A 23,626-nucleotide genomic window follows, 5' to 3' on the forward strand; every position below is an offset into this window, starting at 1 on the left:
CAGCTCATGTGTAGCTGCTGGGCCATTTTCTCCATGGGCACCACGGGCAGTGTTCAGAGCCCGCAGGCTTTTCTAGTTTATAAAAACCTTTGAAACTTGAAAAAAAACTTGAACTTCCAAATACAGAAAGAAACTTGCAAAACTGAAAGCAACACACGCTACTTTAAAACCTGCAAACTATGCCACATGATGGCAGCTGAAGCCATATATAAATTCCAGCTACTGTGGGACGTGGGAGCATTGTGATATTCTGGAGGGGTGGAGCCTACACGGGCGTTCCCATTTACTGGGCCTCACTCCCCACCCCACCACCACTGGGCTAGCTGAGCTGGCGCCTTCTTTCTTCCCCAGCCCCTCCCCTCCCTCACACCGCTTTCCTCTTGATCTCCACTTTCTCCTATTTCGCCCTGGTTGTGCTGTCCATGAGGCCTGAAACAGATGCCCCAGGAATGTCCCACTAGCCTGGACAGGCAGCTCAGCTCCCACCCTCCTACCCCCACCCCTAGAGGAATATCAGCAGCTGCCCCAAAGCGGGGCGAACGGAGCCATGCCCTGCTCTCTGCAAGGCCAGCTGGGCTGCCAGGGACAGACCCCAGGCTTGCCCAGGCATGGGTGGAATCTTAATGGACCTGGGAACCAGGAGCAGGACAGTGGAGAAGATGGGCTCTGCAACCCAGCAGACTCGGATTCAAATTACTTTGTCTCTTTGAGCCTGCATTTCCTCATGTGTAAAATGACACGCATGACTCCTAAAACAGGAATGAATTAGTATCCCCATCAGAATGGCCTTCCTCACAGGGCACAGGAGGCACTGTGAGGCTTCACATGGGACGGTGCGCGTCCAGCATCCACCGGAGCCAACACCAGCCGCTGACGCTCTCACTGAGCATCCACTGTGTCCCAGGCAATGCACACTCTCCCAGTCAGCAGGTCTTATTTTGGGGATCTCCTGTGGCCTCTCCAGAGGTCCGATCTATCACTCCCGTGTTGTAGAGGAGAGCGCCATAGCTCAGAGACGCAGATCACACCGAGCTGGGATTCTAACACAGGCACACAGTGTCCCTTTACCATTCACTCTGCAGTGGGCAGTCCAGCAGAATGCTAACCTAAGAACCAGAAAACCGGAGCTTGTTCCTCTACCTCTAAGTAACTGTAAGGTGTTGGGCAGTCCTGCCACCTCCTTCAGCCGGTTCCCACTGCGTGCGTGTGGGAATGACGAGATCTGCCGCGCTGAGAGCACAGGAAACAGCCAGAGTTGGTGCTGGCTATTGGGGCTGTGTGGACCACAGAGCACTCAGTAAGCGTGGGACGATACACCCCCTGTACCTCACGCTGGCTCAGGGGCTGGCCGAGCTCTACTTGAATACCTCCAGGAACTGGAAGCTTACTGCTTCTCTTAGCAGCTGGTTATGTTATGATTGGAAGTTCTTCCTTTTGAGACATCCAAAGGGAGTTACTTGCCCGTAACTCCATCGCACTGGCCCTGGCCAGGTCCTCCAACACCCTGCCAGCTGGAAAAACTCATGGCAGTACCACACACTGGCTGCTAAAGACCCCGAAGACTGTGTCCTTGCTCAGGTCCTCCTGCCCTGGGCTCCTCATGCTGACACAGAAGACGACGCTGAAGGCAGTAATGTGCCTGGTTTGTACTGGCTACTCTCCCACTGCTAACTCTCTCCCTGTCCCTGCTTCTCAGACTCCCTGGCCCCAGAGGTCATGATCCACATCAAGGAAGGATGGAGAGGATGCTGGAGACACCACTGGCTGCTCTGACCACTCGTGCTTCCTGAGGCCCCACCCTCTGCCAAAACTGCAATGCTGCCATGAGGGCTCTAGGGACAGGACCCCATGGACCTTGGGCCCCTTCCCTTGTGCCTTCCCCCACCCCCACCGTGCAATGTGCCAGCCACTCTCATGCCCGTACCTTGAAAGACTCCAGGAATCCCCCATGGCCCCCATTCTCAAACTTGTCCTCTTCTGGGCCCAGTCCCAGCATAGCCTGAGTGTGGCTGTGAAGCTCATCGTGGAGGTTGTCCAGCAGGGCAGCCCTCGTCCGGTCCTAAAAGGAAAGAGGGCGGAGATTACATGAGGGCGGGTGGGCATGGAGGAGGAGAGAGTTGCACCCTCTCCTGGGGGCTGCCGACACCTAGCCACCAGCATCTGGGGGACAGTGTGGACCGAGGGCTCCATGCTCACAAACACTGCAGTTACCAGGAAAGCTCTGTGGCTGGCCTCTGATCTCTCCCCTACCCCCTCTCCATGGGCCACCCCACAGCTCTACCCTGCTGACTCCCAGCTCAGATCTCTGCCTCAAGCTCCACAACCTGGTGTACCCAACTGCCTTCACTGCTCGTCTCCATCCAGGTGCTGGGCCAGGGCCATGCGTTCGACCGCTAGGGGGCACCATTCACACATGCCAGCAGCAGCCCCTGTGGGGACCTCCAGATCAGCAGATTCTCACAGACCTCGTCTCCCAAAGGCCCCCAGGTCAGTGAAGAGCCCCAGCAAAAGACCCAAGAGCTACCCCACCATTCCACTTCGCCCTACCCTAGACACAGGATCCTGATCCCAAACCATTTCCTCCTGCAGCCCATCTGAGCAAGCTGCCCTCATCCGTCCTGGGTTCCTTTTATTTTCCCTTTCTTTTTTTTTAAGATTTTATTTATTTATTTGACAGAGAGAGAGACACAGCGAGAGAGGGAACACACGAAGGGGCAGAGGGAGAGGGAGAAACAGGGAGCTGAGCATGAGCCTGATCCTGGGCTCGAACCCAGGACCCTGGGATCATGACCTATGACCAAGGCAGACGCGTAAGGACTGGGCCACCCAGACACCCCTGTCCTGGGATCCTATAACAGCTTCTAACCTGCCACCCTTCCTGCCCTCCTCCCTAGCGAGCTGCTCTTCTCATTGCCGCCAGAGTAATCTAACACACAAAGCAAACCATTACTCTAAGTACTTTATGAGCACCTCATCACTTCTAAAGTTCAAAGCCCTTCCTGACCTGACCCAAACAACACCTCCACTGAGTCTCCACGAGTCCTCCTCTCAGGCCCCCTTCACGCCCTCTGGGGCTCCCTCAAAAGTCATGTTCTGATCTGCCTGGCCTTTGCCTATTGCTGTTTCCCATGCCTGGAATAGCCCTCCCCAAGCTTTCCTCCTGGCAAAAGGCTCGTCAGAGATCCAGATCCAGCAGCTCAAGGGCCACCTCCTCCAAGAAGCCCTCTCTGAACACATCCCAGTTCTTCAGGGACAGAAGCAGTCACAGCCCCTGTGCTGGCCTCCATCATGGCCCAGTGCTGACACGTACCATAACCAGTCTCTTAAGTAATGGCCCCTTGCCACCAGCCCAAGCGCTCTGGAAGGCAGAAACCATGCCTCACTTACCCCTGTATCACAGGGAACAGAACAGAGCCTGGCACACAGCAGGTGCTCAATAAATGACTGGTGAATGGTTGGCTAGACCTAAGGTTTGGGTGGAGTTTCCACAAGAAGAAAGAGTTCCTATATCAACACAGGGCTGAAGGCTTAGAGGGGTGGGCAAAGACAGTGCTCCTCGCCTCGAGCACCCCCAAGAACAGACCCCCAGGAGAGGCTGGCTAACAAGCAGCCAGGAAGGCAGGAGGAAGACGTCCAGAAACAGCGCTCTCACCTCCAGCTTCGCAAACTTGTCTGACTTGCAGCAAGCGTTCTCTGCGTTGGTGAGCTTGGTGAGCAGAAACTCCCTGAACTCCGGGCCCTGGAACAGACAAGAAGCTCTGCAATGCCACCAGCCCCAGGTGTGGCTGAAAGTGCTTTCAGCCACAGGAACAGGTATGCAGAACAGGGGTTCTGGGGAGACCCCCTAAAGGATCCCCTTCTGACATGTGGTCATCTTTTAGCCCAGACCAGGACCACCTGCTAAGATGCCAACTGGTGGAAACCAGGTGTCCCAGTCCTGAGAAATCAATCCCCCACACACTGTTTCCATGACTGGAGGCCAGTCTTGCTGAGGCTGCTTGGACTGTGGAGTACGTATGAAAACCCTTCTTCTCCCACAAAGGCAACCCCGGAGTCAAATAACCTGAACAAGGGGTGTTGTGCTAGGCCAGACTGGTAGCACAAGGAGAGGCGAGAGAGACCCCCCAAGGGAGGAGATTCCCCCAAGCCTGCCAAAGGGGCCTCCAGCCCAGATTTAGCCCCCATTCCAGCCACTGCCGCTCAGATCCTGAAACCTGGAGTCTTGGAGAAGAGAAGAGCGGAGAGGGGAAGTTCTTACCTTCTGGAAAACAGGAGGGCTAGGCAGAGGGGGGCCAAAGGCAGGCACATCTTCCCGGGCCGTGACTGAGACCTGAAACAGAGTCTTGGTGTGGGCGAGGAGGGAGGAGATCCAGCCTGAGGATGATAACGCTTCACGAGCCTTGGCCCTAGGGACGCCCACGGCTCACAGCACATGTCCTCCCTACCCCAGAATTCAAATACAAGCTCCCGTGAGCACTCACCAGCAGGGCCAAGCAGCTGCCGCTACAAGCAGGCCCAAGCTGCACAAAGCCATCCACGCGCTCTCGTCTGCCTTCCTAGGGGCCGGCAGTGAGTCTGGCAAGATGACTGCCCGGGACTGAGCAGTTGACTGGGCCCCGGCTTCTACTGCAGTACAAATGCCCAGGAGACCTTATCTGGTTACCTCATCTGACTGGATATTAATCCCACGGAGACGGCGAAGTGAGAACTGTTGACCCTGTTTCACTGATGAGGAAACAGAGGCCCAGACACTGGGGCCATCCAGATTTCCCGACCCCGCCATGGGGTTCGTTTCCCACAACACTGACTCCTGAACCTGGCCATACAGCAGAATCACTGAAAGTGGTTGAAAAATAAATACCGACTGCATGGGCTCCATCCCAAACCTCCTGAATCACAAGCTCTGAGACGGAGCCAGGAATGTGCAACAATTACGTGCTCCTCAGAGCCTTGGCGCGGTGGGTAAACTAGTGCTCTTGCGCCCTGACCCCACATGCGGGGTCAGACAGTCCAGGCGAGGCTTGGAGTGCCAGGGTCCAGGCTGGCAGCTGTGGGTGGGGGGGATATCAAGGCACTCTGCACAGGGCGCCCCAGGCTCTTCACGTGCTATACCCTTCTGGCAAGCCCAGGGAGGCGGGGAACTCATAGAGTGAGAGCACCCAGGTACTCTGTGTGGGGGGCTCCCAGGCTCAGGACAGACCCTGCACGCCAGCGGCTCTCCCTGCATGGAGGTGCCCTGGTTTCACCTGTTCTCAGCCCACAGGGCCAGAGGCCTCTCTGGAAACTCTGCCCGCTCCCCTTCCCAGACGGCCACTGACGTGAGCCTGGCTCTGGCATGCTGCCAGCCTCCCTGGCCTATGAAGTAGGGCAGATGCAGGGATTCTGCCAGACCGGGCGAGCAGGCAGCTCGGAGCCCAGCCAAGGGAAGGCCCTGCCAGGCTCTGGAAGGAAACAGTGGGAGAGAGCTGGTCAGTACAGCTTTCCCTCCCCAAGCTAAGGCTGTCTGCATGCCTGGAATTAAGAAATGGTGTGTGTTCAGCTGACGGGATTTCAGGCTGGTTCCTGCTGCCAAACACAGTCCCCCAGCACCACCCACTGTGCACAGGAATCTGGAGGGGGGTGGTGGGAAGGCACCTGGGAAGAGGTCAGAGGTCAGGCCTCTGCCTTCTTACCACCCCAGTGCCCCCACTCCTGCTTGTGCTAGAGTGGTCTATCCTGGCTGGCTAAGGAGCTTCAGCCATCCACTGGCCGAATCTCCCGGCCAGATAAGCCCACCACAGAAAAGCAGGGGACAGGACCCTTCCTGGTGATAGACGTGCATCGTCTATCCCTACAGGGTTCCCTCTCCTGACCCCTTTCCAGCACAGTGCCTGGGTCTTTGCTGTTCCTTTTTTTTTTTTTTTAAGATTTTTTTTATTTATTTGACAAAGTCAGTGAGAAAGGGAACACAAGCCAGGGGGAATGGGAGAGGAAGAAGCAGGCTTCCTGCTGAGCAGGGAGCCCTGAAGGGCTTGATCCCAGGGTACTGGGATTATGACCTGAACCAAAGGCAGATGCTTAACTTAATGACTGAGCGACCCATACGCCCTGCTGTTCCCTTCTCTTGAGGACAGGTGGGTTGCTGGGTGGAACCAGAAGCTGCCAGAACACAACCCCACCTTTGGTTTTCTAAAGTCCAGAGGCGCCTCCCAGCAGGGGGCAGGGAAGGGCTGAGGGGAGAGGATGGAAAGCAGGAGGAGGCTTGGGCCGTGAGGACAAGGATACACCAGGGAGGTAGGGCGCCTCCCCTGACTGCAAACCTGAGATGCCACAGCAGTGCGGCCTGGCAGCCTTCATGATCTGTGCCAGGGTGCGCAAGCACCAGATCAGCAGGGAGGGGAAGGGCATACCCAGACAGGCCCCCTCCCCAGTGGTGTGCTTTGCATAGGGTTCCAGAGACCTCTGTAGGATTTCAGAGTCAGGGCCAGTGAGAACTCAGACAGGAAGAGAGGGAGTCTGAGTGATGGCTCAGCTTCTAACAGGGCAGAGTAGGGACAAAATTCATGTCTGAAAAATCATGCAATGTAACCTTTTATGTACACCGGAGTTTGGGAGGCAAGTTCCCACCTGCTCCGACCGCTCAGGGATGCAGACCACAGGTAAGCCTGGACAGCAACTCTGGCTCCACCACTTCCGGGCTCTGTGGCCTTGGGCCTTAAGCAACTTAAGCTCTCAGCTTCAATTTCCTTCCTGGAAATTGAGGAAGAGAGACCCTGCCTGACCAGGGGCTTGGGAAGATTCTAGAAGACTGTGATTCTAAGAATCCAGCACAGTGCCTGATACGGAGCAAACACCTGGGGAGGGGTAACATGCTACCTGGTGCTTTTGGTTGTTGTTTTTTCTTTAACTTTCCTTACTGACCTGCATCTAATAAAGGACACCTCAAATACTACAGAGTTCCCCTAAAACACTTCTTAACCTCCCTCCCTCTCTCTCTCTCACCCCTCCTTCTTCCTCAGCACCTCTGCCCTGGCCCCACTTCCCTTCCTGCAGTATGTCAGGGCTGGAGGGAACTCAAAGACTGTCTAGTCCAACTTCCTCATTTCACACAAATGGAAGCTGAGGTCCAGAGAGGGAAGGAACTGGCCCAAGGTCACAGAGCAGTCAGAAGCAGGGCCAGGACCAGAACTCCCAGCTCCTGAGCCTCTCAGTGTGGGGGCCCTTCCTGAACATTCCTACCCCTGTCCTTCCCTCCCTTTCCTCTTCTTTTCTCCCCTGTGGACGGCTCCCTGGGGCTATCTCAGCCTCTTCTGCCATAGCCCCTAAGTCTGCAGAGGTCAGCAATCCCATTTTACCCTGGACCCTCTGAGGAATCTCACGGGGTCCTCCCCAGTCTTCTCATCACCTGGGGTGCTGCTGGGAGTGTGACTGGACAGAGCTTTGGGGAGTACCTAGGAAGGCTGGTCTCCCTCCCTGTGTTCTGCACCCCTGGCCCCCCATTCACAGGTCTTGCCCTTCTGGCCCAGATATTTCCCCCGCAGGTGGACTACATGGTCCTACAGCTTGGGACAGTCGGGCTCTTCCTGTGGGTCCTACTTCTCTGTGATCGCCACCATCTCTGAGGACAATGCTTTTCCCTGGACCATGGGCTGGGGTTGGGAGGATGTGGTGAAGACTTCCAGCATCAAAGCTGGAGGTGAAGTGCTGCTTTTTTTGGATCGCTGTATTTTCCCACTCCACTAAGCTCTTGGGAAAGTGGAGAAAATGGAGCTGAGTTCCATTTCCTAGTGGGAGCTAAAAACAAATACTAAACGTCCACAAGAGGCCTCATTCTGCCAGCAGGGGCCCAGCAGACAAGCCACACATGAACCCATGACTGCCCGGCAGGGGCTGGGAGCCTTCCCACCACATAGCTTGACCTTGAAGACCCTCCTCGGTGGCCCTCTGCCTCTACTGGCTGTGGAAAGAGCCACTTGGCTGTCTGAGTGGCCCAGTGGCTGAACTCCACCTCAACGGTCCCCTCTCTCTCCTGGGAGGCCAGTTCTATACATCACTTCCACATGCCCCATCCCTAGCCAGGCCCACAGGAGGCACCAATTGAATACACTTGCTCCCATCAACAAACTGGGGAGCTGTCTGACATGAATCCCCATTTTGGTCTAGGAAGTTGATCCTTCAAGGAAATGCCCAAGCCACAGCTTTTCTGACTTTTTTGCTAAAACTGCTCAGTGAAAGAGGAGCAGGAACGCGAACAGGGGGATGTGAAAGAATTAGCTTCCCTCATAGGAGAGAGTGTGAGGTTCTATTTGTAGTCTCAGATTGAGTTTTAAAGTTGATGTGAATTATACAATTAAAATATGTGGGTTTCTACTGATGTAACAATTACATGACATCATTTTTCTTTTCCAACATCTTTGAGAAAGAGAAAGAGAGACAGAGATAGGGCAAAAGGAAAGGATCTCCAGCAGACTCCCACTGAGTGCAGAGCCCAACACAGGGCTTGATCCCATGACCCTGAGATCATGACCTGGGCTAAAACCAATCAAAGCGGATACTTCGTGAAGGTGGCCATGAAGCACTAGGGACTCGTGAGCTCAAGAGATGACACAGTTATTACACTTTCAGGTTTCCCAATTTCCCCTTAGCAATGACGCGCTCATTTCCCTATTATAACAGTGGTTCCTAGCACTTTAGGGAACAGGGAGTCCTCTGAGTATTTAAGCTTTGGTTTCTCTCCCCCTAAAACATAAAGCAGCACCTAAACTCAACATTCTTTGCATAAACAACATTTTGCATATAACCACAATGGGTTATATGGTTATATGGTTAAACCACTTTAAAGACCCTGCCTCAATCTATCTCCCTTGGATCCCACACCCCCAACACCACTGAGATGGAGAGCAACTGTTGCCCAAGAGGTCAGAACTGCTTCTCATGGAGAAGAGAAGGGCAGGGCTGGTGGTACAGTCATCAGGAATGGGCAGGGTGAGGACTGCTGGGGCTTACCTGCATTAAGGAGGATACTAAGCCATTCTGGAAGACCACTTGTTGATCTGGAGGCTCAGACTCAGCCACTTGCAACCCCACCTCCCTGGAGTCTTCAAATTAAAATCAATCATTTCTTCCAGAACAGCTAAACCAGAAGGACCCACCCCATGGCCAGGGTCTACCAGGCCCCCTACTCACCACCATTCTCACCATAAACATTTCTCCTTTTACATTCTTTCTCTTTGTTACCACCCTTCTTCCTCTCCCTTTCCTGATGGTCCCTCCACCCCCAACCTTCTCTTTTTTTCTCTCCTCTGGCTCTGCCTTAGTCCAGCCAATGGCATCACCAGATTCCAAACAGAGGCACCAGGGGCTTCTCAACCCTTGAGTGAGATGCTGCTGAACCCAGAGGCAGCCAGATGGATGAGATGACCTCAGAAGGTGACTTCCACCAAGTCCAGGTCCCAAATCCCAGAAAGCTGGGATTTCTAGAAAACTAATCACACCAGTGCTAGGAGTATCATTTTGGAGAATGGCCTGAGAAGCCATGGAGAACTAGTGGTCCTCGACATTACTAAATCCAGAAGGTATGGTAAAGTACCTGAGCCCCCCAGTTCCTCCAACGAGCATTCTTCTCACCTTGTAGGACGGGGTCTCCGTGCCCGGGTTCTCAGCCTGCACGACAATGTAGGCGTGTAAGAAGTTGGAGGCAATCATATCTGGGACAAACGGTGTGTTTTCTTCTTGGAAGATGATGGCCACAATGTCATTCCCAATGTGTCTCTTTCTCTGGAGCTAAACAAAAAGTGGTCAGTTGTTATAAGCCAGCTAGGAACAACCTGAAAACAGACAAGATCTAGACAGGAAAGTCCTCATTATTCTATCTTTATACAGAAACCCTGTAACTCTGAGACCTAGCTCTCCAGGGGAGTTTTCCCCCCAATCTTCAGAAACCACCAAAAAGAAAAAAATGGGGAAGACTAGATAGGTAGTGGCTAGTGAGGATGTTACAGAGCTCTAGAGGAGCCAGGGTCCTGACACAGGACTCGGGGAGAATGGTTAAAAGATGAGGAATGGGTTTTGCCCTGGCAGAACCTGTAATGGGTCTGGAAGGGACAGAAACACAGATGAAGCCACCTGAGAACAGTAACAAAGGCACCAGCCAGCAGGTGCTACATAGGCTGCCACACACAAAACATCTGGCACTCTGGGGGCAGAGAGGAAGGCAAAATCAGAGGCCTGGCGCTAACTGGAGAAGGCTTCCTGGAAGAGGAGATGGGGTGGGTGGGCAGTGCTTGAAGGAAATGTGGATGCGCAGGGATTATCGAGCAGAGCATTCTATACCAGAGGGAGGGAGAGCCACGCTTAGAGAAAGAGGGCAACCTGGCTTGGCAGGGGTCACAGGAGAGAAATCCATGCCTGATTCAAACTGGGCCAGGTCCTTGCACAGGCTCACTTAGTCACCGAGCAGCTACTGTGCGTCAGGAACCATGCCGTGCTGTTCGCATGTGTGACTTCAAATACTGGGGCCACGGAGTCCTGGCTAGGTGCCTACCTATGCATTTGTTCCTCGATTAAGCACCTCAGGCATGTAGGCTCTACGTTTCACAGTGACTTTCATATTTATGGAGCACTGCTGTAGACTGAGCCCCAGGTTGGGCACTTTTACATGAATTGTCTCACTTATCCCACCCACCTCCTCCCATTTCTTGGGAGCAGAAAATTAATATTTATTCAGCCCTTGCAGAAAGCCAAGCTCTGTGTACTTCCCACTGAATATAGGGGAGACTGAAAGAGAGCCCCAGGCTGGGCAGGGGGCGAGGAGGCCATGAGGGAACAGAGACAAAGGTGAAACGTGGAGAGAAAAACCTACTTTGGATTCAAAAGGAATCCTGCTCCCATTTGTTTCTGGAACATTCCGTGGTTATTTTAGAGCCAAATCACAGTCTCATTTGCCAATTTCCTTTTTCCCTACGAAGCCAGGCACTATGTTTACAGTATTACATCTGTGCTCCCTCCTCAGTTCCCTGCTCAGAGAGGAATGGGTCAGAGTCTGGGGAAGAGCCTACCTTCCTTTCTGAGTTTCCTAGAGACTGAAAAGGCACAAAGAGTGGGAGGGGGCAGATGGTGCAGCAGCCAGGCCTCAGCTGATGATTTCAGGGCTCCCCAAGAAAAGAGCTGGGCCACCTTGGGGACACGCCGCTCTCCAAAGCAGCAAATGAGAGGGAAGGCAGGATAATGCTGGATGCAGAGGTCTCATCCAGGTTCCCTGGTTGAGGTGAAGGCTGAACTCCTGTCCATGAGCAGGTGCAGCAAGAGATGAGACTAGAAAGGTTGAGAGGCAGGGGCAATAACCACTGTTGGGGGGTCCTGCCACCCATCACTGGGGCAGGAAGGAGGGCCATGGTCAGGAAGGAAGCCTGCCACAAGCCAGGCACCATACTGAACCGTACCTTCAGAACCTTCTGTGATGCCCCCAACAATCCTGTGACTTAGGTGGTCTTATCTGTTTTGCAGCGGAGGAGCATGAGGCCACAAGCTTAACCAGCTTGCCCGGAGCCACATACCCCCAAGTGACAGAGCTGGCGTCAAGCTGCTACTTGCAAATGCCATCATGTCCTCCTCACCACCACCCTACACAAGCAGGGCATTTGGACTTTGCTCCCAGCTCTGCCCCCAACCACGCTGAGCTGCAGTTTCCCCACCTGTCAGAGCGAGACAAGCAGGAGCCCTGTCCTGCCTCCCACACCAGGTGCCATGACAGGCCACAAGGGTGAGATGCATTGTGAACAGACTGGCCTCTGGATTATGAAAGTGGGAAAGTGGACCAGCCCCTCAAGTACCCAACACCAGAAGCTGGCTTTCACCTCACATGCCCCACGCTCCCAATGCCCTCCCGATCCAGGTTACCTGCTGGGCGTCTCCCTCGGTAAACGGCAGCTTTGTGGAGACGTGAAACATGATCTCTCTGTCCCGGAATATCGTGTACACGGATTCCACCCCCGTCTGTCCGTGGGTCACATCCAGGCCTCCGCGAAAACTGTCAGCAAAACATGGCAAGAGCAGGAAGGGAGTAAGTGTAAGGAAAAGTAGGCTACGTGGTGCCTTCCCTGAGGATACGGGGGCCGGAGAAGGAACGAGAAGACACTCAAGAGCAGGGGCACAGACAGAATGATGGGCCCGGCGCGGGGGGGTCCAGGCTCCTGAGTACACAAGACCCAGAGGTCTACCCATAAGCCTCTTGTTTAAGAGACAGAGGCAGAACATCCATCCGGCCAATAGGAAGGGAGGTCACCCATCCTCAATCCCAAATGCCATCCCGGGTGCCAGTGGCCCCCACAGCTGGGCGTAAGCCTTTCCTCTCCACAAGGCCATGTCCAAGTCCTCAGCCCAGAGCCAGGGCAACCAGCTCTCCTGTGGGAGAATCCAGAGGCAGCGTGAAGAAGTGACAGACTCTGGATTTCTGCCCAGCCAGTCCCTCACGCAGAGACCCAGCCACAGCAGCATCCACCCCAGCGGCGTCCAAGGAGCCCCTCTCTGGTATCTCCTCAAAGGCAGGAAAGAAAAGTAATAAGACCCTGGGTGGGCTTCCAGGATCCACCCCTTCTTCCTTTCCAGACATGGGCTCCCGGCCATGGGTCACAGTCTTCAGCAAGGGGAGGAGATGCAGGTTCCTTTAAGAAAATTAAATAAAGCACACCCTGGATGTCAGTCTCCAAAAACGTTTTAAGACAAACCAGAAAATGTGCTCCGCCCGGCATGGCGGGAAGCTCAGCAGGCTGGGGGTCAGGCGCTCTGGGTCCTGCCGATAAGCCAGCACGTGACCTCGAGCACATCACTTGACCTGTCCTCATCTGCCCCAGTTTCTTCCTCTACATGATAAAGGGCTAGAAGTCCATGATCTCTGGGGTTCCTTCCTTCCTTTTAACAGCCTTTACTTCATCTATTCTAAGGCACACCTTTTTTCATACTTGAACATCTCTGAAACCAGGATGCATCTTACAATGATGGCTCCTCAGAGTCGATGGAAGGGGGCACAGGAAGAGCAAGAATGGAAGGACTCTCCGCGCTAACTCTGCATGGGGCCCCAGACCTGCTACTTCACCTGCAGGATCTACTTGAATCCCTCAACAACCTGGTGGCATCAGCACTAGTTTTACCTCCCGGCTACAGATGAGGAAACTGAGGCTTTCAGGGGTTAAGGCACTTGTTCAAAGACACAGAGCCAGTAAGTGATGGAGGTGGGACTTTTACCCGTGTGTGACTGACACCAGGTGGCAGTGATGACCTTGGAGGGGGAAAGAAGAAGTGGAGAAGAGAAGGGAGTGGAGGAAGAAAGTAATAACTGAACACCACTACACACCAGGCCCAGAGCTGGGCACTTTCGCACCTGATAGGAGATCCTGTCAATCTGGCTGACGAAGCAGGGGATCCCTGGGGCTCAGCGGCATGTCAGCCACAAAGCACAGAACAGGCTGGCCAGGCTGGAAGTTCCGGTCAAATGTTGCCTTTGTCAAGGGAAATCAAGGGCCAGAGTTTTCCAAGCATAGTCCCAATATTCTTTCTTTCCACTTAAGAGAACCAGAGGCTACTGCACAAATTTCTGCCAGGGAGATTACTGTATTTCCACAAATTCTTAATTATCCATTCTTTTTGCGTATTCTCTGAAATGGGCCCCTTCCCCCCACAGGGCCCTCTTTCCTGAAGGCCTGGCCAGTGAGTGACAGAGAAGGTGGATTCATTTCACTCTTGGTCGGAGCAGTTTCATCACACATCGGAAGGCCAGTGTCAGTGCCATTCAGAGAATGTGCCATTCTGGGTTATCCCCCACGTCACCCATTTTCTTAGAGATGCAGGGGAATGTTGGTCACTTGCCAAAAAACAATTCCATGTTTCCTGTGTGTGTTTTCACCTCTCACATACCCCTGAGACTCAACTGTTGCCCCTCTCCCTTACTCCAGGCTTTCATCACTAGGGCCAGAGGCCTTGGCAGAAACTCACCCTTTGAAATCCTGCAGTGTGATCGTGTCCCCCAAAAGGTCCAAGAACTCCTTGAAAGCTGGACTCTCCTCATTGTTTCCAAACAGCTCTTCCTCCAGGGTCTGAAAGAGAAACAGAATCAGGGTAAGAGTCAGAAAGAAAAGCCTTCCTGATGCCAAGGGAAGGAATGTGGCTGCCCAGCTACCTGGTCCTTTTCTTCCTTTCTCCCCAGCCCCAACACATTTGCCAACCACTGGCTCTGCTTGACTGGAGGAAGAACAAATAGCATTCACTCAGCAGAGCCGGAACTTCGGGGCTGGTTAGTAAGAACTTGCCAGCACAACACAGGCTGCTGGCCAGCGCAAAAGGCAGAGCTGAAGCAAAGAGTTCTTAGACTTGATACCAAAAACCATTCCGTTAATGAAAAATTAATAGTTGGACTTCTGACAAAGGACTAGTAGCTAAAATATATACAGAACTCTCAAAACTCAGTAGTAATCAAAATCATAATCTCTCTCCCTGGGTGGCTATAATCAAGAAGAAAGACAAAAACTGACAGAGAGGGGGTACCTGAGTGGCTCAGTCAGCTGAGCAGCAGACCCCTGATTTCAGCTGGGGTCAGGGGCTCAGGGGCCTGGGATCGAGCCGCATGTCAGGCTCCAAGCTCAGCGGGGAGTCTGCTTGAGGAGTTTTCTCCTCTCCCTCTACCCGCCCCCGCTTCCTCTCTCTCGCCATCTCTCTCTTAAAGAAAAAAAAAAAAAAAAATACATCTTAAAAAAAAAAAAAAGAACTGATGGTGAGGATACGGAAAAGTCAGAAGCCTCATACACTGCTGGTGGGAATGTAAAACGGTGCTGTCTCTTTGGAAAACAGTCTGGCAGTTCTTCAAAAGGCTAAGCATAGAGTTACCATATGGCCCAGCAATTCTACTCCTAAGAATATATCCAAGAAAAAGGAAAACATAAGTCCACATAGAAACTTGCACATGAATGTTAAAAGCAGCATTATTCATAACAGTCCAAAAGTGGAAACAACCAGAATGTCCATCAACTGACAAACAGATAAACGAAATGTGGTATGTCCATACAATACATAATTCTGCCGTCAAAAGAATGCAGGACTGCCTCATGCTACAACATGGATGACCCTTGAAAACATGTTAAGCAAAAGAAACTAGACAAAAAAGACCACATATTATGATTCCATTTACACAATGTGTCCAGAACAGCCAAATCCATAGAGACAGAAAGTAGATTTGTGATGACGGGAGCTGGCGAGAATGGATATGGATAGACCGCTAATGGGTACGGGGTTTCTTTGGGGGTTGATGTAAATTATCTGGAGTTAGATAGTGGTGATGGTTTTATAACTCTGTGAATATACTCCAAGCCACTAAATTGTACACATTTGAATCATATTAAATGTGAGTTACACCTCAATAAAGCTGTTATGAAAAGTTTCGAACAGTTAAAAAAAAAATCCAATTAGAAAATGGTCAAAAGAGGGGCACCTGGCTGGTTGGTCAGGACAGCATATGACTCTTGATGTTGGGGTTGTGAGTTCAACCCCAATGTTGGGTGTAGAAATTACTTAAAAATAACATCTTAAAAAAAATGGAAATGAGGGGCACCTGGGTGTCTCAGTGTGTTAAGCCTCTGCCTTCGGCTCAGGTCATGATCTCAGGGTCCTGGGATCGAGCCCCACATTGGGCTCTCTGCTCAGCGGGGAGCCTGCTTTTCCCCCTCGCTCTCTTCCTGCCTACTTGTGATTTCGCTCTCTCTCTCTGTCAAATAAATAAATAAAAAGATTTAAAAAAAAAGAAAAACGACATGAATAGTCATTTCACCCAAAGAAATATATACAGAGGGCAAATAAGCACATGAAAAGATCTTCAACACCATTAGCTGCCATTAGGGAAATATAAATTAAAACCATTATGAGACATTACTACACATCTATCAGAATGGCTAAAATTAAAAAATAGTAACAACACCAAATGCTGGTGAGGATGTAGAGGAAATGGATTATGCATACATTGCTGGTAGGAATGCAAAATGGAACAACCACTCTAGAAAACAGTTCAGGAGCTTCTTACAAAACTGAACATATAATTACCATAAACCCAGCATATGCTCCTCGGCATTTACCCCAGAGAAATGAAAATTTATGCTCACCCAAAAACCTATATACAAATGTTCACAGCAGCTTTATTCATAGTCCCCCCAAATTGGAAACCACCCAGATATCCCTCCAAGGGTGACCAGTTAAGCAGACCACAGTATAGTCACACCACAGATTACTATGCAGCCATGAAAAAGCAATGACACCCCCCCCTTACAGATACACAGAAGAATTTGGATGAATCTCCCTGAGTGGGAAAAAGAGCCAATATCCAAAGGTTATATAGTGTATGATCCCATCTATGTAACAATTTTCAAATAACAAAGTGTTAGAAAGTAGAAAATACATTAGTGGTTGCCAGGGCTCAGGGACTGGAGGTAGGAAGGGATGATGGAGGCAAGAAGGAGGTGGGCATGCTTATGAAAGGGCCACATAAGGGATCCTTGTGTTGGTGGACTTTTTCTGTATTTTGACTGTGAAGCCTACACTGTAATAAAATTATATACAATGAAATACATACACACACACACACACACACACACACACACATATCCCTATGGTCACATGAAAACCTGGAGAAGTCTGAATAAGATCTGAGGATTGTATCAGTGTCAATATCCTGGCTGTAATTGAGCACTACAGTTTTATAAGACATTACCTTTGGGGAAAACTGGGTAAAGGGCACACAAGAGCTTTCTGTATTATTTCTTAAAACTGCATGCCAATCTACAAACATCTAGAAGTTAAAAGTTTAATAATTTTAAAAAAGTAGAAAGCAAAGCTGAAAATGGTGGTAAGCTCTGCCCTTGTGACAGGCTCCAAGCAGTGCATGGCCCTGCCTGATCAGCAGGCTCTGCCCACTGAGGCAGGATCGGCAAAGAGCGATGACTCACAAACATCCACAGATGGCAGTTCACAGCTGCAGATGACCCAGGAAACTCCAGCATGAGCAATCCCTTCAAGGAGAAAGTCTCTAATAGGTGACTCTTTAATATCTCCTTAACACCTGCTTCATCACAAAAAAGAGCAGATCCCAGGTTCTATGCCTTCAATGGGCAGCAAAATCTAGCTAGATTTCAATAACTTCACTCTTTTTCATGGTATTTCCTTTTTCGAATGACCTTCATTTCATGCAAGGGATATTGATTTTCTAATTAAAATGGTGATACAAAATTTCCTTTAAACCATGCATGTAAGGTGGGAAAAAAAGGCTTTTTAAAGAAAATGTGAGGTAGTTAATAGTACAGGTGCAATAAAAAGTGTAAGAGAGGCAAACAGGAGAAAATATGATCTTGGATGTCATTTGTGAATGTCTGAAGTTTGGGAAACATGGCCCTCTAGCAGGGGTCAGCAAACTGTGGCCCTGGGACCACATCCAGTCTGCTGCTTTATAAATAAAAATTTATTGGAACACAGGACTATCCATTTGGTTCTGTCTATGGCTGCTTTTGCACTACAAAGGCAGGGTTGGGTAGTTAGTTCCACAGAGACAGTACAGCTCATGAAATCTGAAATATTAATTATCCAGCCATTCACAGAAAGTGTGCTGATTCCTGCTGTATAGAGAGCATGCCACAAAGGCATCACACACAACTCTGACCCAGCGTGCTGTTTACCGCAGGTCGTGAGGCCAGAGTGTGCGAGAACAGCTGCTTCCAGGTAACACACATCTTCTCCGGAGAAAGCAATCCAGCTTATTCAGCAGGGCGTGCAGCTCTCGCTAGGATGGACATCCAGCCTGGTGCTAGCAGTGTATTTTTACACTGGCCATGAGTCTGACCATGTGCTCAGGGAGGGGGTCTTAGTCAACACTGTGTCTGACAAACAGGAGAATTAGAGGGAACTTACTTGTATCCTAAGAATGACATAGAGCTTTCATGCAACAAATGTTCATATAACCTGCCCCATGGGTACAGGTCTGCAAAACAATAACTTTTTTAAAATTTTTTTAAAAAAGACTTTTTTCTCCCTGTGTACCTCCACCGGGGCTCAGCAGCATCCAGTAAATAAACAACACCCAGACTCCTCCGAGAGGTAGGTGGTTAATGTTTGGCAGTTATAATTTTGCTTGGAACACTGGGTTGTAATCATCTTATGAGATTTGCTACGGTAAATTTCACAAGCAAAAACTTTAATTAGGGGGGTTATATTAGCAGACCTGTACAAAATAAATATGCAATATATAAAAATAATTAGAGCAGCTACCTGAATAATCTCCCTTCAATTATAAGATTCATCCGTGTTGGCCTCCCAGCTCCTAAACTCTTCACTTAATTAGACTGTTTTTAAGCAAACACACTTCTCTTGTGGTCTAGTATCTTCAGACAAGGAAGTCCACTATCAGCTAGCCAAGAAACACACCATCACGGGGGAAAAAAAAAACAAAAACCCCATAGATAATGTTAAAGATACTATCAACTGACCTACCATAAGAGCACCAAAACTTTTATCCATTGATTCACACAGAAAAAAGTTATTGAGTGTTATTTCCATAAAACCACCATGCTAGGCTCTTGGATGATACCAGGATAAACCTGGTGTAGAACCTTCTAGGTGAGGAAGCATGGGTGTGTTCAGCAGCCCACTTCTCAGGGTGTTAATGCATGTCCATGATAGGCAAGATGGTAAGTTTGTGGTTAAATAAGTATGGGAAACACTGTGTTCAAAAAAGCTCTGTGAGCTCTTTACCCTGGGGTTCTTAGAGCCTTTAAAATGTTCCCACACAATCGCCCCCACCCCGAGGAATTTGTTCACAGAGTACCCACCAGGCCAGCGTCTCATGGAACACACTTCGAGAAACATTATCCCGACCACCTAACCTCAAAGCAGCATAGAAGTGCTATGACAGACAGAGGAGGGGGAGGAGTAGTGTACCCGGAAATTTTTTTTAACATCCAGGTTTCCAAAGAGGGAAAGCAGAAGCCCTAGTTTGCGAATTTTCTGGTGTAAATACTTCCGCCATGGCTGATTTCAAGCCACCGGCATGACATTGCGGAATGCAGAGCTGGGAAGAGATGCACGCAATGCTCCAGCAACCTAAAAAAGTCCAGGGAGAAAGAACTAATTCCCAGCTGGGAGAAGGACAGGCAAGGAGAAAGCAGCTTGTGCTAATCCATTCCCTCTACCCAGTCCGATTATTCTTAGGACAACAGCCCATAGTTCAATATAAGCTGAGGTAGCCAAGAAGAATTAGATGTTCCTTTATGAAAAATGACACTGCTGTTTAAAGGATGTGCAGGCCTTCTTGTGAGGAGGAGCCCACCTTGAAGATCCTGTCACCTCCAGCCTAATTCACTCTGTAACGTGACTATTGTGCTCAGCATGTGGAAGAAGCTAGCGTAGAGCTTCTGTGCTTGAAGGGAGACAAAGAGGGAGTGCCCAGAGAGAAACCACAGGGTATAGTGACCAGTATGGATTCGTGATGCTTACCTGCCTGGCTTTTTGATAAATAACCCCAAATTTGAACGTGTTGTTGACATCGTGCTCATCATAGGACACAATCATTTGGGAGGCCTAGAAAAATGTAGAGAGAAAGAAATCAGGCTGTTCATTAACGGAGGGACAAGGGAGGAAGCAAAAGGAAGGGAAAGCACTCATTCTGGTGGAGAATGTGTCCCCATGGTGTAAGACATCCACACACGTGCGGGGAGGCACAGGGGGAAGCCAGAGGTCTCAGCTGGTTCCCAGACTGGGGCTCTCCCACGGCGGCCACACCTCTGGATCTCCACACCATTCCCATCCAGATGGGCCAGCCAAGGCCTGGGAGTCCAGCAGGACTCAAGGAATGGACTTGCCCCAGTGTTTTATCTGTGATGTAAAAAGTGAAGGGCCCCAAAACTGGTCAGCGAGGATGATGCTGGCCCTAATTACCTCTGATCAGCATACGATTTTAAGCAAGGCACTGCTCATGCCCAGACTTCAATCCCCCTTTATCCATTAAGTGAGAGGTCTCTAAGGAGGAACACACAATACGCAAAGGGAGGGTGGGGTGGGAAAGAACCCTGACCACTGGTTTGGTTTAGTTTTCTCTTGTGCCTCCGTGTTGCTGTCCAGGGCCCAGAAACACCAAACTCTGTATCTTGAATCTGCTGCTTTTACCTGCATAGCTTTGAGTGAGCCATTTTACTTCTCTGGACCTCAGTTTTCCCATCCATTAAATGGAGATGTGTGGTTGTGAAGATTCAGTAACACCAGGCACATAAGGTGCTGAGCAACAGAGCAGCTATCACCATCATCATCCTCATCATCTGTGTAACCCTCCAGAAAGGTCGGAGCTGAACCAGCTTGTTGGGAAGGAGACTTGGGCTTTATTGGGATAGTCTCTGCAGTAAAAAGGAGGGATCTGACTACATATTACACAGGAGGGACAAACAAGGCATGTCTGGCGGTTTAGCATATGCAACCCAAGGGAGGCTCTGAGCCACCCAAGGAAATGGGCTCTTCTCAGCTCCGCCGGGAACGGCACCGCTGCCCAGGCCCAGAGGGAGACCCCACACCCACATGGAACAGTCAAAGTTGCAGACCAGCTGCCCTGCCAGGGAAGAGGCATCTAGCCATGGAGAAGGCCCCACAGAATGTTCTAGACTCTATGAATTATACACACACACACACACACACACACACACACACACCCCTCGCTCAGCCAGATTAACAACCCAGCCGGACTAAGTGGTCCTTCAAATACAGAAAACAAGAAAATACAGCTGCTTTTCCATTATTACCAGAGCCGGAGGCTTTCCAAGTCACAGGGAGAACTGTGCAAATGAGCACCGTCCCCAGCTTCTCTCGGCAGACAGGATTTGATGACAAAAACCCGCCAAACTTGTAGTTAAATAAGGCCTTCATGACGGGGTTTTAATGTTTAGTTAAAACTCACTAATTCAGCTTTAATTATAAAGGGAAGGGCAGCCTGAATGAAAGAAAACGCTCCATGGGGGGCAGCTTATTCTGGGGAGAGCCTCCAGACGCGCAGAGGGTGTCTGAGAGAGGGGGCTCTGGCACATTCCCGTGCAGGTGAGGACCCTGCCGTTAGCTCAGCCACAGCACAGGGATGAATGGTGTCAAGCACAACCAACATCCAAGCCATGTGTTCCAGGGGGGGCCGAATTCCTCGGCCAGGACAGAGCCTCTCTTCCCCACCCAAACATTCCAGCTAGCCATCCCTCACTACCAGCAGCGGGGTGCAGGGAGCGGACTGAGCCAGCCCCAGCAAGCCTCCGCGGCCACTGTGTGGGTGCGCAGGGCGAGCTTCGAAGCACCGCTCACTTCCCCTTCCTGCCCTCCAGACCCTGCCGGCTCATGAAGCAGTCTGCACACCGGCTCTCTTCCCGTGGCCAATTTAAAGCAATTCACTGTCCGTGAGTGATTTAGGTCCTGTCATGCCGTAATTGTTCTTGAGTGGGCTTATTGGTTTAGTTTTGTTATTATTGTTCCTCTGCCCACCCACACTCCCACAACTGGGGTCAAATTCAGGCCAGTCCGAAGGAAACTGATAACAGAACCAGCCTGTTTATTAACTAGGGCTGTGCGGGGGCTGTAAGGCCTCAGAGCTGCAGTAACACTGGCAACGGGAAGCCACAATCTGGCCTTTTCTCTCTTATGGGGTTCTGCCCCCTTGCTCCTCCATGATGGCAGACCAGATCTGCACTAACCCTCCAGCTATAGGTGGAATCACTCCCTACATCAGAAGGGCCTCCAGGAAGTATGACGAGAATAAGGGGGAGAGGTCACAACACTGCAACCCCTCTACCGCCCCCACAACAGATGGGGACCAATTCAGGTGGGTCTCTCCCCAGGCACGGCCAAGGACAGGTTTCCAGTGGACCAGTTTGCAAAGGGGTGAGCAGGGAGAGGGAGAGACATGGAGGTTTACTGGAGACCCCATAAAACCCCACCAAGATGCACAGAACATCCCACAGAGCCACCGGTATGCAAATCCATGCCAAGCTACAGAGCCCTGGGCGAGGGGAGAAGGTGAAGGTCCTCACCTTGGGGTATAGGACAGGGTTGAATTTCAGCCCCACAGCGTCATCACAGAAAGCCTAAGCAGGAAGAGAGAAACACACAGTTCAGGGGCCATTTCCACTGAAAACATTGGGGCTGCAGGATCAGAAGGCCCGGGGCTGAATCCTGGCTCTGCTGCTCACTAACTAGTGGCCAGGAAAGCCAACTCACCTTCCTGGGATTTCCTGATAAGCTGAGGCCAGACAGAAGGCATTCAGCACAATTCTGCTTGGCATTCCTGCTCCCAACATGTGAGTCCGACCATCCTTCTCACCCCACTTTGCTGACTCAGTTCTCAAGCTCCCAATATCTCAGAGCAAAGACATGGGTCCCTCCACCAGCTGAGGGGACAGCTCCTTACTCAAGGTGGGGGGTGGGGGGTGTCCTCTGTCTGGACCAACAGCCTAGCCGTCCTCCAGCCTATCTCTCCTGTGTTGTGAAGACTGTCTGGCCACCCGACCTCCTCCTCCTCTCAAGTCCTACAGTACTCTGCATAGCCAACCCTTTCTTCCCATGTTTCTGGTCCCCTGGACCAGCTGTGAACTTGGGGGTGGAGGCCATGAGCAGCCTCAGCTGTGAGGATGAGATGGGGAGGTTGTAGGCAAGATGAGGACATCTGCCAATAGCCCTCCCTCACCCCAACCATGGCATCAAGGGCCAAAGAGCATAGTGGCCTTCCCCTCTCCAAGGACAGAGCCCTCTCTGGACGAGCCTGCACCCCTGCCCCAGCCCTGGGCTTAAGAGAGGAAGCCCGCTTCTCACAGGGGTTGGTTGTTACCTTTGCAATCTGAGGGACGCTGGGCAACTTGTTCAATCCAGCCAAGGGGATCCTTTCATGCACTGTCTTCACTTTGGACCTGCACATGTGAATGAAGGTGAGAAAAGGGGTCTATGAGAAAGGAAGTCCATTAGGAAAAGCACTGAGGTCACACCAGACCACAAGGCACACTAGCTTTGCATCTCCCTGGGTCAGATCTGCTGCATTCCACCCAACCCATGAGCTGGGCGCCACACTCAAGTGGTGGGAAAAGGGAATCTTGTACTTATCCCGGAGGAGGGTATACTGTTATATTTCTGCAACCAAGATGTGGGATGTGTGGAGAGTCACCTTCAAGTTCACCATGATTTTGGGGTTGTTGTGGGATGTTTTGTGTTCTCCCAAAGAACTGGGCACAACTTCTGGATAGATGTGTGTTCTCACATGCAATTAAGCCTTTATGAAAAGAAAAATCTAATACTTGAAAATCTAGATTTAGTCAAAATATAAAAGGGATGAAAGTTGCTTTATAAAGGGATTCACCGTAAGACTCTAAATTTAGCCTGTTCCCGATTCCTTTAGCACATTATGAAAGTGTTGAATTTTACTGAATGCTTTTCTGCATCTGCTGAGATAGTCACATGGTTTTTAATCTGTTAACCTGGTAGATTACACTTCTGTTGAGCCATCTTTTCGCTCCATGGGTAAAACTCACTTGCTTATGTATTATTTTTTCATAACCTGCTGACTTTAATTTGTTAATATTTCCTTGAGACTTTCATATCAATAGCAACACTG

General features: G+C 50.8%; 1 protein-coding gene across 7 annotated transcripts in view; it reads right to left on the reverse strand.

Annotated features, from left to right (window-relative positions):
* Nucleotides 1-23,626, reverse strand: part of RAP1GAP2 (RAP1 GTPase activating protein 2) — a 227,838-nt gene that overhangs the window by 15,010 nt on the left and 189,202 nt on the right. For all 7 annotated transcript variants that reach the window (XM_032846746.1, XM_032846741.1, XM_032846742.1 and 4 more), the window contains 9 exons: nt 22,850-22,928; nt 22,056-22,109; nt 19,498-19,581; nt 13,969-14,069; nt 11,878-12,007; nt 9,607-9,762; nt 4,259-4,330; nt 3,653-3,739; nt 1,925-2,059 (listed from right to left, as the gene is read on the reverse strand). In XM_032846746.1, coding sequence (XP_032702637.1) covers nt 1,925-2,059; nt 3,653-3,739; nt 4,259-4,330; nt 9,607-9,762; nt 11,878-12,007; nt 13,969-14,069; nt 19,498-19,581; nt 22,056-22,109; nt 22,850-22,928 — 898 coding nt within the window. The remainder of the gene's footprint in view (nt 1-1,924; nt 2,060-3,652; nt 3,740-4,258; nt 4,331-9,606; nt 9,763-11,877; nt 12,008-13,968; nt 14,070-19,497; nt 19,582-22,055; nt 22,110-22,849; nt 22,929-23,626) is intronic.

This window comes from Lontra canadensis, unplaced genomic scaffold (assembly GCF_010015895.1).
Source record: "Lontra canadensis isolate GAN:19392208 unplaced genomic scaffold, GSC_riverotter_1.0 scaffold180, whole genome shotgun sequence".
Taxonomy (NCBI): domain Eukaryota; kingdom Metazoa; phylum Chordata; class Mammalia; order Carnivora; family Mustelidae; genus Lontra; species Lontra canadensis.